General features: G+C 38.4%; 1 protein-coding gene across 1 annotated transcript in view; it reads left to right on the top strand.

Annotated features, from left to right (window-relative positions):
* The window catches only part of castor2 (cytosolic arginine sensor for mTORC1 subunit 2), an 18,856-nt gene extending 2,827 nt beyond the window's left edge, over positions 1–16,029 (top strand). The window contains exons 2-9 of the mRNA XM_079872948.1: positions 2,698–2,768; positions 5,434–5,627; positions 8,816–8,948; positions 10,583–10,706; positions 11,074–11,184; positions 12,618–12,700; positions 13,818–13,912; positions 14,008–16,029. Of these exons, the coding sequence (XP_079729074.1) occupies positions 2,698–2,768; positions 5,434–5,627; positions 8,816–8,948; positions 10,583–10,706; positions 11,074–11,184; positions 12,618–12,700; positions 13,818–13,912; positions 14,008–14,073 (877 nt within the window). The 3' untranslated portion in view covers positions 14,074–16,029. The remainder of the gene's footprint in view (positions 1–2,697; positions 2,769–5,433; positions 5,628–8,815; positions 8,949–10,582; positions 10,707–11,073; positions 11,185–12,617; positions 12,701–13,817; positions 13,913–14,007) is intronic.
* The last annotated feature ends 2 nt before the right edge of the window (positions 16,030–16,031 follow it).

The following is a 16,031-nucleotide window of genomic DNA, read 5'->3' as shown; positions in this document are numbered from 1 at the left end:
CCCAGGCGTTGTGTGCGCTTGTGTGAACATGATGGTAATTGTAGTTCTAGACTAAATGTAACCATACATTTACTCGTCTCACTTGCACAAAAACAATTCAGTATTCCTTAAAAACGAATAAAAACAGTAAAATGCAAACTCAGAATAGTATGCGAACCTTCAACAATTAAAAATGTTAAATACAAATATACTATGTATTTAATCTCACTTTATTACCAATTTCTTTGCACTGACCTTCGATGATTTAATTCAACCATACTAATATGCAAAAGTGACTTCGGATAAACATCACATTTGTGTTTCATTTTTAGTTTTTTATTGCTGAAGTAATTGTTGAACTATACTCTACTGCATCCTATTCTTCTGCAAAATGGCAGCACAGCTGAAAGGTTTGTTTGAGCTTTGCCCTCCACAGCTACATGAATTCAGACTGAGGCTTATTCATTTCACCTTTGGTGTGAAAGGGCATTTACATTTGCCAAAACCTTTTTTGTTATTAACAAACAAGCATGCAAGCCCAGCCCAGGTGAGAAAAAAGTAATGCAACACATTACTTTCCATAAAAAGTAACTAAGTAATGCAATTAGTTACTTTTTTTTCTTAGGGAGTAACACTATATTGTAAAGCATTACTTTTAAAAAATAACTTGACCAACACTGGTTATGACCCAGCAGAGCATTTCCTGTTTGGCCTAGTGCTTGAAATAATATACAACAATTCAAGCAATACTTCATTAACACCATCCAGTACCTTTCTGTACTTCTATATGCTGTGTCATGTCACCTCTAGGCTAAAAGGGTTTTTAAATGATTCATTTAAGTGAAACCTTGAAAAAAAAGTCACCCAGAACCACTTTAGCAGTATCAGATAAGATGCTGCTTTCCAGTCAACAAGTTGCCTTCCTTCCCCCTAGAGGCAAAATGATACAGTATGTGGGTGGACAGGCTCATAAATAAGGACTACTCATACCTGCTATCTGGAGCCATGTACAAGCAGCTTTATGAGCCAGCTGCGGTTACATGGCATTTGTGCAGCAATGTATTACTGGTTATGCTTGCACATGCACATGCAGCTCAGATATATCTTTCCTATTTTGTCATCTTTGGTGAAATAAATTATACTGTGTGAGCAGGGCCGTCGCCAGAACATATAGAATGGCGGAGGCATTGCATTTTCATAAGGGAGCACACTTTTTTTAGGATCTAAGAAAACAAGCATTCATCAAAACAATAACAACCTGTGTTTATTATAACTAAAAAAGACCAAGTTCTATATTAAAAACACAAGATGGTGCAGCCAACACCTGCAGTCACCAAAACCCACTTGCATTATGCCTATACACTTTATAACATCAGTCACAAAAGCTCTTCAATTAATCAAAAATGACACTTCAAAAGTTCAGAATCATAATCCTTATGAATTGAACAGTTTAGTCCAAATTTTCTGAAGAGACTCGATCGCTTTATATAAAAAAAATTGAATTTAGGCTTTTATTCACATATAAACATTGATCAACACACACATCAGTTGTGGTAAATGAAAGCTCAAGCATGCTCGCTTGATGTGTGAGAACCAATGAGGTTCATTCTCCTAAATTAAATCTGTTCATCATATAAAGGGATTGTGTCTTAATTCAAATTAGACAGCTCTACCTTTTAATGTAACTTAAAAGTTAGGAATAGTCTTAGAGAAAAATTGTAGATTAACTTTTACGACTAGTCTGATCAGTTCATTCAACCAGTCACTGGTACATGGATATGAGTGTCTAATTTTTACTTACCGTTCTACAAAATTACTTAATGAACTACTTGTGTCTCAGAGCGCGCAGACAAAACAAAATAAATGTGTTATCTGTTGGGAACGCAGTCGTGCAAGACAGTTCTGGGAGGTAATTATACTGAACCACTTTGACGACAGGCCAAAACAGCATTTCCGGTGCTGTGCGATGAGATCGGTCCGCTGGTTGGTCCAGTTATGCCATGACATCCCATCGCAAAGTCACATGAGTTTTTTAATGCACATCAAGGAATTTATTTGGTCAGTGTGTTTCCATCTTAGTAAATGAGCGCATATGTTTTTTATGTGCATTTTTAGAATTTATGCACATCTTGGCGTTTCCATCCAGCAGTTTTTGATGCGTTATCCCAAAATGCACATAAAAATATTTGGATGGAAACATAGCTATTTATGTCCATTAAAAACAGTCTGCCAAAGTTTAAAACTTTTTCCCTTAAAAAACAATTAAGATGTTTACATTCACATTTATATTCAACATTTTCATGAAAGTTTTATTAAGGTTTGATGAATCCAACATGAATACATTGAGCTTGGAGTGTTTTTTGTGTGTTTTTAAGCTGTTCTTGGTGGTTTCCAAGTTGTTTGCTACCAAAGTCACTATGATGTTCTGGTCCTTCGATATGAGTGTTGCTTGTCTCGTTCTTTTGTTTGATTAAAACGTAGCTTTCAAAAGTCACCTCTCCTTAACAAGCTTCTATCGTTCATGAATCGTGTCCGTTCAATGGTGAGACCAAGTTTAATCCTTCAAATCCCAAAGCCTGGGCAATAGACTTGTAAAGTGATACGTGTGAGGCTGTTGGACTACATTGATGTTCATAAAAGCCTCTCATGAATATGTTAACAACTCTGCTCCTTCTTGGCTCATAATTTCCATCTCTTTCTCTCTTTGCTTCTCCACAGATGTAAGTTCTTTAGTTTAACTGAAACTCCGGAGGATTACACCATCATCGTGGATGAAGATGGCTTTAAAGGTAGGTGTTGTGGTTACTCTTTTACTAAGAGTGCACTGGGTTTAGTGCAGCGAGGCAAGATTAAGTCATGTAAAGTATCACAGATTCTCTATAATTCCTTGTAGCTCGACTCCCTGCCAATGTTTGACCACATATTGCTCCATCAGCCATACCCCACCAACCCAACACACACATTTCCATTATGGGTTACTAGGGGTTAAGATGTCAGTGGCTTTGGTTTTGTGGTTGATTGAGTGAATCCATGTCATTACACACTGGTTACCAAGGTGAAACCCATTTGTTGCCATGGATACCAGAAGCTCTGTGTTGCGAAACAGGTACAGGTATTTAAAAATCCCCTGAAATTTGTGCTTGTTGGCATCCTTTCCACCCGGATCCGGATCTTCCCCCGTATTTCACATGCTATCAATTTAATGAAATCAATTAAGTTTTGTGGCTATTAGTCAGTGTTTTGTAAGCTGTGAGTCAACAAAACTCACTTTTTAACTCTTTCCCCGCCACTTTTTTTTTTTTTTTTTTTTTCATAAAGTAGCATTTTTTGATAATTTTCACAACTTTCATGGCCCCCAGAACATTTTGTTGTATTATGTGAACATGCAATATGTCAAAAGAAAGAACAGATCATCTGCTTTTAAACAGCATTCTTTTTTTATCAACACTTGAGTGTGGTTAATTTCATTTAAAAAAAGCTACATTTTGAACAAAAAGCTGAGAAAATCTAAGACTACGTCTGGATGGGATTCAGAACGATGATCAAACACAGATGGAGTAGATAGTCCGTCGACACCCCCACGCTTTTCACAATACATACCGTTTTAAAGCAGCTTCACAGAAAAAGCATGAGTCTGCATTACAAGTTACACTACATTACAGTAAAACTCCTGATAAGTCCTGTTGCTGTACAATCAGAAAGCCCCTCTCACTAAAACCACCTCTAACAGATTTTCAACTAGCAAATCATGTCAAGGTCAGTGATGTAACTGAAGCCTAGGCTCAGGGCCGTTTGAAGGAATATGGGGGCCCCAAGCAAAATGGACATGGAGGCCCCCCCAATACAACCCCCCAAAGATAAATTATATATAATATAAATATATATATTATACACAGTATATACATGCAAATATTTCTTAAATATATACATGCATGTGTGTGTATTTATATATAGAAAATAATTATACACCGTACACACACATATATTATGTAAAAACAAACTTTTATTTTGGATGCGATTAATCGCGATTAATCGTTTGACAGCCCTAAATACTGCTGTTGCATATACTGTGCATAAAATTTTGAACATTTTCAACAACTGAACATTTGCAGTAACCTTGAAGTAACTGTTCAAGATCCATTGGTAACTTATAAAAATAATGTCATATTTGCATAAACTGTCACTACCGTATATCCCGACACTAGCACATTAAGATAAGCTATGAAAAAATCATGTTCCTCTGCCTCTTTCTGGTTAAATCATGTTTATAGATGGGTTACAAAGTATGTATTAAGTAAAAAGACTGTTTGCTAACAGTTAAATGACAATTAACTAAAGATTAAATAACTAACAATTTACCTATTAATGATGGTCATTATAAAGTGTTACCGAAAAGATATGTTAGCATTTCCATATTTTGATATTAGAAGGGAAGGGATGCAGCTGCTTTCACAACTACCAATGCTTAAAAACATCCCAAGCTAATGTTTGATGCACGGAATTTATTGTGTGGTTTTCCTAACCCCCATTTGGTAAATAGATTATCACGGTGGAATAGTTAGTATAGCATGCTATGCTACTTTCATCAAAACCTATTACAAAGCTATAGCAATGTCATGTCATTAAATACGATAAACAGTGATTCTGGAACAGATCTGAGTCTTCCTTATCCCGTTAAAAAAACATATTACAGTATGTAACCATATTCCGTCCGTTCGAAAAAAAAAGTTGCACTAACTGTTTGTTACAAGCAGCATTTGCCGTCAGGCAGGTAGCTAACATAAACATATATTTGCTAGCCTACCTGCTGCAAAATTACACCATTTATACAAGACAAGTAGAGCTATTTTATCCAGTGTAATTTATCACTTACCACAATCTTGTTTTACCTTTCTCTTCTTTCTTTTCTGGCTTCCTGAAGCATAATTCTGCTTCATGATGACTGCCGAGGAGGATTTGTATTTTGCCGGCAGCAGAGATCACGTGATTGGCTGGCTGCTGTCAGCGACTACTGAGAGGGGCCCCCTTGAGGGGGATCCCGATAACAGTGTCATTGCACTTTACTGCATTGACTATCAAAGGGGCGCTCACACAGTTTGTCGTTGCATTTTATTCTTAACTAGTCGTTGTCTTGGGGCCCCAAGCAATTGCTTGGTTTGCTTGCCTTGTCGCGACGGGCCTGCCTAGGCTATTTGTTGTTTTACAAAAGGGACAAACTGTTGTTCGATAAGCCCCACCCCAACTTCCTGTTTCAATAGCAAATACATCAACACAGGAAAAAAAAGCTGTCATGATTTCATAAGGTCTTGAAAGACTTCATTCCTCACATGGTACCTTTATATAGATCGAGCAAAGAGCGTTTGCATATTCAGAATGTCACATTTATAGCTCATGTGCCACTCTTTTTTTTTCTTCTTTTTTTGACGCTTGTTTTTCTGTTTTTGTCTGTTTCAGAGCTGCCGGAGTCTGAGTATCTCAGTGTGGCCGATGCGACGTGGTTGGCTCTTAATGTGGTGTCCGGGGGCGGGAGCGCCACCAGCTCTCAGCCAATCGGAGTAACGAAAATCGCAAAATCAGTCATCGCTCCATTGGCAGACCATAATATCTCTGTATTTATGCTCTCAACATACCAGACTGATTTTATATTGGTGAGTGTCATAGATGCTTAGGCTATAGAGAGCAAGATATGAATTCTGCTTTTTTTTACTCTGTAGTGTGTGCATTTCCACCAAATACATTTCAGTCATTTTCCTCATCAAAATGTTTGACGTACAAATAAATAGTACTTTAGATATTTTTAAAAGTGATATGCACACGAGCAAGCATAATTTATATTTATCTTCAGAAATGGTTTCATGCACTGTAGCAAAATCCTTTACATGAAAATCAAGTATGAATGTGTATGAAAGGAATTATACTGAAAATTCAGCTTTTCGTCACTGGAATAAAGTACATTTTACAATATATTGAAATAGAAAACGGTTATCTTAAACTGTGATAGTATTTCATAATATTGCATAATTTTTACTGTATTTTTGTTCAAATAAATTAAGTTAAACTAAAAAAGAGACTTGAAAATCTTGCAGAAAATTGGAATATTGCATAAAACATTTGCGAATAGAGCACAGTTTCCATCCCAAAAATCGTCATTTCCTGGAAAATTGGCACAAAATATCTGTCATGAAAAAGAAAGTTGCTGCAATCGAGGGAAGCCACTGTGGCTCTTTTTGTCCTACTTGCGCCTCAGAGCATGAAGACAAACTGCACTAAATGCTGTCATGTTATCTTGCTTTCGGATGTCTGGTGTTTAGGAACACAATCATGTGAGACATTTCTGGAAGGTCATTATACATAATTTAATCTGATGACAAACTTTGGCTCGCAGGCATTTGAAAATAACTAAAACATTTGAGATGCTGTGCAATGAAACTGATCCGTTGGTTAGTCCAGTTTTACAATCACATCGACAGTTTTTCTGTTGCACATCGAGGGATTTATTCTGTAATTTTGTTTCGATCATAGTTAATGCACGTCGTCTTATCAGATAAAAACACATCCACCTCAATTGAGCGCATATGTTTTGTATGCGCATTTTAGAATTGATGCGCATTTTGGCGTTTTCACTAAGCATTTTTTTATGCGATACAACAATAGGTGGATAGAAACACAGCTAATGTGAGAGAGTGATTATAGTACATCATGAAGTCATCTCCGATTTATTCTGGGTTTACACTTAGACTAACCTCATTAATTAAACTTCAGGAAATTTTACAAATGCGCACATCAAGAACTAAAAACAAGTATAAGGATAAAAACATTCATGATTTATCATAAGAAAAAGAACTGCAGTATATACATGACAAACATGAGCCAGTCTATTGCGACAGATTATATAAAAAGAAGCCCTTTGATCTGTAGTCTGAATATGTCATCTTATCTGCAGTTAAAACCCAGGGTTGAAACTGTTGCTTGTAATTTGATATAAGGACATGGCATATAATGGCATTACGGCTTTTGGATGAGCAAACTTTTAACATGAACTGCACTTACAGTAAATACTAAGCTAGTCATCACTTCTCTTTTCGTTAAACCAACCCATCTACCATGACCACAGCCAGCTGCTGTCATCTCAGCACATTTCCACTGTGTGTGTGTGTGTGTGTTTGTGAACACATGCCCAGTCTATCAGTGGCGGCACGGTCACCAGAGCCTGTTTATGAAAATAACAAGAAATGTGGGAGCGGTGGTAATCTGGGGGTAGTTATGTAAAGAGGATAAAGCCTGTGGATCAGCAGCCGCTTGCTGGAATTTACCGGAAAGTTCACGTTCCACACCAGATGCTCCCAGCCAGAGGAATAATCAGAGCTTTATAGAAAGAGAGGAGATGACCTGCCTCCTGTGCTGGGCCACTGGAGAGGACATTTCCTTCTCATCCTCAACTCTTGGCCTGCTTACTCAAAACCTTAGGAGCAGAAATCCCCGTGTGTATCTGGCCTATCAGGCCTATCAGGAGCACAGTGTTGTCTCCTTTGTTTGGATCACTAAAAAATAATGAAAGAGAATGTTGAGGAGTTGATGGATTTAAGATTTCCATCCCTGGGAAGGACTGACTTAATGGCCTAAAATATACCAGATATTATATTTCAGCCTCTTGATGATTTTTTCAAAATGGTTAGTTCACCCAAAAATGATAATTCTGTCATTAATTATTCACCGTAAGACATTTGTTCATCTTCAGAACATCTTTTTAATGAAATCTGAGCACTTTCTGTCTCCCAGTTCTTAACGAAATGACCAGAAATAATTATTTTTTTATATTTTATAAATATGTCCATATTTGTAATAAAAACATGTAAAAATGAAACCGATTTAACAGATGAGTGATGATGCAAAGTAATTGTCGAATTGTTTGAATCCATTCACTACAAACAGGCCGTTTGAACTGTTTCACAGAAATAAATTAAACTTACCAACTCTAACACTATTTTTGCGTCTGAGATGCCATTACAACATAAACCTAATAGGCAAATAAAAATGATTGCAATATTTGTGATATTGCAAGCAAAATTTAAATGTGTGTATATTTTTGCCCTGTCCTGTTGTTGTAGCCGTGTAAAATGTTTGCTCTTGTTTGACTATTTCTTTTTCTAATGAGTTAATGACAGTTAGAGCTTTTATAAGCTTGTAAAATACTCCAAGGAAACCGTATATCCATAGATAATTACCCTTGAAAAGCTGTGTGCTGCTCATTTAGTGCACCCATCAGGACCTCACTGGTACACTTTGAAGTTCAGCTTAATTGGTTGCTTAAGACATCCTTATGTATTGTTTTTACTGTTATGTATTCTGGTGTTGGTAGTGGTGTTTGAAATGCAAATGAATGTTCATTTGTGAATGTGATCATGTGTTTGAGTCAGCTTGTTTTGGTTACTGGAGGAAATGGAAGAAGCTGTGTTTAATATAATAAGGATTTCTACTTGTGCATGTTTGTGTATTGAACTTTCATGCTGTTTTCATTAATTGAAACATCTGAACGTCTCTGCCAAATGCAAAAAAAATAAGTTTGATTAGGCTTGTGCTTGTACTCTGTTCACTTCCCTACTGTAAAAGGAGGGATAAAGCGCTTCCAGATAACTTGCTTGGTATTTGTCATCTGTTTTAGATATCACAGTACATAATGAGTGTATATATATTATTATCTAACAGGGTTTGGCACTGTCTGCAAACATTTTTGTAATTGTTTTCCTTGAACACCTGAGCTCATTTAACCTGGAACCTCACTTATAGTATGTTTATGAAATAAAAACTAAATTCTGATGTATGATTCTGTCCATAGGTTCGAGAGAGGGATCTGCCCATGGTCATGCACACGCTGTCTTCAGAATTCACTCTGCTGAGGGTTGTCAACGGAGAAACTGTTGCTGCCAACAGTACTGGGGTCACCAATGGTTTTGTCAAGCCTAAACTAGGTAACCATCAGGCATTATGTGTGGACACAAGGCGTCTTAAAGTACCAAGTGATGCTTCCTTGATTTAAAGTGCCCTTATTATGCTTTTTCTGATATAACTGCTCATATAGTATGTAATGTAGCTGTTTGTGAATGTAAAAGGTCTGCAAAGTTTCAAAGTGCGTTACAAATAGTTATTGTCTCCCAAATGAAGGAAGTGATTTCTGAACTGCCTGAAACGAGTCGTTCAAACTCGTGGAAATCAAACTCTTCCAGTCTCGGGTACAACAACAGTGTTTAAGGGTCAAAGTAGACGTCATTTGTGGGCAGGCAATAAACACATAGGCTCGCATTATGCAAATTTGTTACAAACCTACAGTTCGAACAAGGAAATAAAACATGGAATTACTGACGACTCGTTTCAGGCAGTTCAGAAATTTAAAGATACCCAAAAATGATTTTTTTTTCGAAATGTCTGTTTTTTTGTCTGTTTTTATTAAGTGGTCACCAAAACTGTTCAGTTTACCAACATTCTTCACAATATCTTCTTTCTAGAAAATACTCTTCTTTCTTTTTGGGTGAACTGTTCCTTTAGATCAGACCGTATTTTACTACCGTGATGCACAGACTTGGACTTAGATTCAGCAGTCAGCATTCAGCAGTCAGTCAGTGCAATAGAGAAACACCTGCTGAAAGTGTTCGTGGTGTGGTTGGGCTTCAGCTTCTGCCTTTGGCTGTCATGTTTGACCAACTGAACATATGTTCCTGATCTTATTGTGCACAATTCTTTGGTGCACGTTAGTGTAAAAGAAAGAACTTGTTGTTTTTGTAAACTTCCATTAAAAATGTAATAAGTTGCATCTGAAATGACTTTCCTGGTGACTGGTGTCACCTAGACTGGAGGTGATATTAAAGCTACACTGTGTAGGATTTACTCCCATCTAGCGGTGAAATTGTATATGACTACCAACTGAATATTACTTTCTAGCTCCTCCCATTCCAAAGGCATTTTAACTCCTACGGTGGCCGTATTATTTCAAATCTGCCGGCAGTCGCGAGTAATCTCCCTCTCATTTTCGTCACGGTGCCACTGCGTGTAAAAACGCGAAAGGCGAAGCTTGTGTGTCCCTCTTTGGCTAATGTAGTTTCAAGATGGAGGGGCAACATGGCGTCCGGCATTCAAACCCCTCACCCGTATGTACTTTCAATGGCAGATTATAAACTTACGAGAATACTTTATTACTTGAAAGAAGTAAATATACATTAATGAGCACATATATTTTTGAAAGAACTAAGTGTTTTTTGCTAAGAATCAACTAAAAAAGTTACACAGTGTAGCTTTAACTGGTTGCCAAATAGCTATATAAGCAATGTTTCAGGCTGCTGTTATAAATCATGCAGACTATCTTGAAAATAGTATATGCAGTCATTTAAAGGGCATTATTTTGAGCATCGTATTTTAAGAATGAACATATTATGTTAATTATTTTGAGTCTTTCGTGACATTTTTCGGTGTAAGACCACAGGTAGGTTAAACAACTTGTCAGGTTTACAGATGAAACATCCTGGAACTGCATTGTTAATGCCTGAATGTTTACAGTACATAATCGTAAAATAAACTACTCTCTTCTTATTCTTATTCTTCCTTTCCTCAGTCCCTCGGCCAATCATTCACCCGCTCTCCAGCCCCAGTAACATGTTCTGCGTTACCAGCCTTGACCCCGACACGCTGCCCTCGGTGGCCACGCTGCTCATGGACGTCATGTTCTACTCGGGCGGGTAAGAGCTCCATGCCGACCCTCTCCTCCTGGCTCACATATGGCCATAACCGAGACCCATCTGCCAGATCTATTAGAGAATGATGATAACACACACAGGTCGCTGTAGGGAGTGCATTACGTGACGACGGGAGAAAAGACTGGAGACAAGATGAGCAGTGTGTATTTGTACTAGTTTGCCCTTCCTTATAGTGGCTGAACTTGTTTACTGCTCAGACAGTGGCATCAGGCCAACCCTTAGAGGGAAAGATAAGATCAGAGTGGCCTTTATCACACTCCTCCCGTTTTTCCTATTCCTTGCAAAAGTGTCAGCTGAGCTCTAACGAAGCTTGTGCAATGACAAGAATCCCTGCTGTGCTTTATTACAGAGCAAAAGAGACCGGGGGGCAGAGCGAGGATTCTGGACACATCCGTTTCTTCTCCTTCTCCCTGATCGAGGGCTACATCTCTCTTGTTATGGATGAGCAGACGACCCGGAGGTTAGACCACACAGCTCTGCCTCTAACACCCTCTATTAAAGTCAACATGAAAACGCATTTACATTCTCAGTACACACCCCTCGTCTTGTGGATGATTCATCAGTGAATGATGTAGACCTTTGTCAGGGTAGCACCATATTTTAATATTGACCTGAATGAAAACAAAGTTGTGAGGGATGGAATACTGTGTTCAATGGGCTGTATTGTTGTTTAACAGCATGACACTTGTTCAGCTGATGAAATTCTTTCCGAAAAAACTCTATGAAACCGTTTTAAAAGTTATGTGATCTTAATCGTTATACAGTGTGTGCCTTTGTAAAGACTGTAAAGGCCATTGCACACTGAGTCCGAAATTCGCATCCGAAATTTTCGCACGTTAAAAAAATAATTCGACCTCACGTTATGTCAATCACGCTTGCACACTGTCTACGAAACTTTCGTCCGTAATAAAAAAAATCGAATCGGGTTAGATTTTCTGCATTTTTCACATCCGTAACAAGGGTTTGAATGGTGTTTTGAGCCACAGAATGACGGATACGAAAAAACGCATGCGAAAATTTCGGATTCAGTGTGCAAGGACCTTAAGTCTGTCCTTCACAGCCTCGTTTTCATCCGACGTTTTGATATGACATCTAACATAACTAAGGTCTATTCCAAAGGAGAAAAGGCTTTCATCAAAACCTGCTAATTTGCACCACCTCTGAATTTGGCTGACTTCACCTACTACATTATTTTTTCACCCACTTTTCTTGATCCAATTAATTCCCAAACTCATTTCCTTGTTCAAAGGGAAATGTCACATTAAAGGCATAGTTCTCCCAAAAATGAGTTCTCCCTCTCATGTCATTCCGAACCCATTAGACTTCCGTTCATCTTCAAAACACAAATGAAGATATTTTAATGAAACCTGAAAGATTTCTGTCCCTCCATTGGAAGTCCACACAACCAAAACTCAGACACATTGTAAAGTAATAAAACCTTATATGAAACCTCATTGGTTCATTCAGAAGCTCATGTGATGACAAACCTCATTGCTGCTTGTGCATTGAAGCACGTTTCAGCTTCCGTTTACCATATTTTGTGTGCATCGATCAGTGTTTATACGTGAATTAAAGTAAAATGGCTTGCAAACATCATTTTATATTGATTTGAATGTTTCGGTTCATTGTTAAATGACACTTATGGACCTGCATGAGTTGTAAAGTGGATTTCTTTGTCTTTTGACTCAACTTCGTCTGCAGTGGTTTCTTCAGATTTATTCTTTAAATATTCTATTTAAAAATAGTTCAGTTGTTGAATCATGTCTTTGTGTGTGCAGTTAAAATGTAATTTGCTTCATGAATATATTTCTGATTTCAATTTCTAATTAAATGTGCAGTATCTTTGTTCTGTTATCATTATATATGGTTTAGATGCTGCTCTTTTCTTGTCAGGTTTCCAAACAACGTCCTCTTCACCAGTGCATCAGGAGAGCTTTGGAAAATGGTCCGCATCGGAGGACAACCCTTAGGGTTTGGTGAGTTCAGGCTTGCTGTTACTGTGCCAATGAAAATCCCTTTGACCTGAGCAATATCTAGGAACCAGAATTTGAGGGTTGGTTCTTTTGATTTGGACCATTAATCAACCACCTAGACCTTTTACACCTGGTATTAAGATGGTTTTAATCCGTCTCTTTTGTCCACTTTTAACCACTCCTGTCCTGATTTCTTCGAGGGGAGGGTCTATGGGCTGGTAAATGTATGTTGTTGTTTTTTCAGATCTTTCGATCTAATAGACAAAATAAGCTCGCGCAATTTACATATGAACATGACCGGAGACGACGGAAAAACATACGTAGAGCATCAGCTTTCGTTTCTGCTCACACGTTCGGCTTGATCTTGCAGCTGTCAGTGTTAGAAATCAGGAATGTTGAGAGAACATTGTGCTTGGTACATTTTTCATCTTCAACCCAAAGTTTAAATCCCATCTGTATAACGCACTTCCCATAATCTTTACACATTAGGTCAGTAGGCGGAGAGTAGACGGTCTTTTGTGGCTGTTTGAACACATTCGACCACATGAGCGTTTACACAACGAAAGCAATGTGTTTTCGACTACCTCTGGAAGTGGTTAAAAGTGGACAAGCTCAAAACATTTTAGACCCCATTTACACCTGTATTTAGTGTCGTCCACTTGTGATCCAAACGCCAAAACGCATCTTAATACCAGGTGTAAACAGGGCCCTAGAGCACGTTAGCAAAGGCTTAGCCCCATCATGTTGTAATGGTAGCACCCGTCTTTTATTTGATTGTAAAAATCAAGCTTTCTGCACACATTTTTTTGTCACATTAGCAAAGTTCGGCCAAATTTTGTTGACAAAAAAAGGTCCGTCGTCTTTTGTCAATTGCGTAGCGACGTATGAAGCACAACTCACACACACAAGTCACTTTCAAACCAAGCAGCCGTCGGTCGGTCAATGCAGTAAATTTGTATGGCCAGCTGAACCCAATGCAAAATCCCTCATGCGAAATTTGCGGAACAAATGACCCGACTTCCAAGCACAGTACACCTCAGTAAATAAGATCAAATGCACAATTTTAAACTTGAGGATGTGGTTGTTGAATTTCTAATGAAAGTCGTTTGTCTTCCATCAGATGAATGTGGCATTGTGGCTCAGATATCTGAACCGCTGGCGACCGCTGACATTCCAGCCTATTATATCAGTACCTTCAAGTTCGATCACGCTCTGGTGAGTTTCAGCATTCACATATAAACGCTTTCCCATCTCCTTAATATACAGAAAGCGAGGGCAATGTTTAACACCAGCCATCTTGCTCCACCCAGGTTCCTGAGGAGAACATCCAGAGCGTGATCGGAGCCTTGAGGACCAATGAGAGCACAGGACAGTGAGGTGATTGGACAGAAGGTCCCATGTCCATGAAAACATTTAGATTTCTTATAATTCTTAAAAGTGCCAAGATCTTACCCGAGGACTGCTTCTGGGGGTGGTTATGGGAGAAGGATCTGAAGGGGAATGGATAAGTGAGGGGGGGGGGGACTCTAGTCTTGCAGTCAGTATTGAACGACAACATCACTTCCTGTCCGTTTCCTGCAAAAAAGAAAACCCTTAATCCCTGCCCAGCACCTCTACAGGGACCCTGCGATAGTGTTTTTCTTCTCTTCTTTCTCCCCCACCCCTCTTCCTCTGATCCACTCCTCCTCTCGTCATTTTACCATGGCAACAGGGCCTGGACTTCAGATAGCAATTCTTAAGACGTTGAAAATAACTATTATGTATTAGTGGCAGGTCTTCTTCCTAGAGGACACAGAATGTACTCCAATGAATCTCGAGATTTAGTTTTAGTTCCCCCCTCCCCCTTCCTGTTTTCCCTTGCAGTGCCAAGACACGGGGCATAAACAGGCTCCTCGTCTAAAACGTGATGTTTTTCTGGATGCAGTTTGATGGTTCAGGGTATTATTGTTTTTTTAACGTTCTGCAAAATGGTCCAGTCACAAGTTAAGTCTTTGAAAGAGGCTTTTCACGCTCGTTCGGAAAGTTTCCCGTTTTTATTTAGAGCTTTTGTTTCTTTCCCCTCACCTCAATCCTTATATACACATTTCAATGCCAAGTGGCTGGGTAATGAATTAGTTGTTGTTGTTGTTGTTGTTTTTGCCTTTAAAGTACAATCAATGGGTTTTCTGTCCACCCGACCGAGTCGGCAGCGTTTGGAAAGTGATTGGAAAGGATTCAGGTGAGGTGAAACCTTTCACATGCACTTGTTCAGGTTAAATACACACACACACACACACAAGTACATGAATCGTGCAGTTTACTGTATACTGTTTTTAAAAGATTGGTCTGATGAGGACGTCGTTTTTATTTCCGCCCTGGAGTCGTTGCGCGCTTGCGATCGCACAAAATGCCTCTTTCGTCTTCACCACTACTCGCTCTTTTGAGTATTTTGCGAAGCTGTCTCTTCATCCACGGAGGAAACTGTTGGGGGAAACCTGTCGTTCGTTGAATGTTAGTTAAGGTCAGGTGTCGCAGACACTGGCGTTAGTTTAGGCCTTCAAGCTCCCCTTGTCTGCACTTTATTTAAGGTCTGTCTTACAGATCTTACTCTTCTGATGTGAAATACCGGGGATGAGTTTCTTCCCCTTGAAGGAGTCTGTTTTAGAAGGCGTCACTTGTTGCTCTTTACACATGGATGGGTGTCTCTTTCCACAAGTTTTTCTTCTATCAGCTATGAAGCAGAAATTTGCTAAACCATACATTTATCAGTGTTAAGAAGGGGTGACCTGTTTGTTCTCTGACAATTAAAGACGTTAAAATTTTTTTTTTCTTTCAGCTTAGTTTGTATTTAGGTTTGATTTTATTCAATTGTTACTCTCCTTTTTTCCACTGTTTGAATCATGTTTTCTTAAGCGTACAGTGGGGGTTTACACCATGCGAAGCTAGACCATGTGCCAATTGCAGATTTCTTGTCTAGTTTATAAAGCGATTTAGTCATATCTGTGATTTACAAATGATTTCTGTGGGATGATATTTGCTGAAGCTATTTCTAACTAGTACCCATACAAATGATTGATTTTGAGAATTTGATTAAACCAGCTCAGACACCAGAAAAGGTCATGAATTGATTACTTGTGTTTTACCTTCATGAATATTTTTTTTTTTTTTTTTCTGTCTCTTGACACAAAGTGTAGGTCAGAAACTGTTCCTTTATACTTGCACATTAAAGAGGGTGACTTTCAATTATTCCCTTATTTTTCCCTCAGAATGTATACTGCTTTATAAATGGTACTATAACCTTGTGATCTATCAGTACAGTTTGGTACAAATAAAATGTACATGATTATGAAGGATA

This window comes from Squalius cephalus, assembly GCF_949319135.1.
Source record: "Squalius cephalus genome assembly, chromosome: 5".
In the NCBI taxonomy this organism is placed as follows: domain Eukaryota; kingdom Metazoa; phylum Chordata; class Actinopteri; order Cypriniformes; family Leuciscidae; genus Squalius; species Squalius cephalus.
Note: the sequence above shows the minus strand (reverse complement) of the source record. Positions and strands in the feature narration are given on the sequence as shown.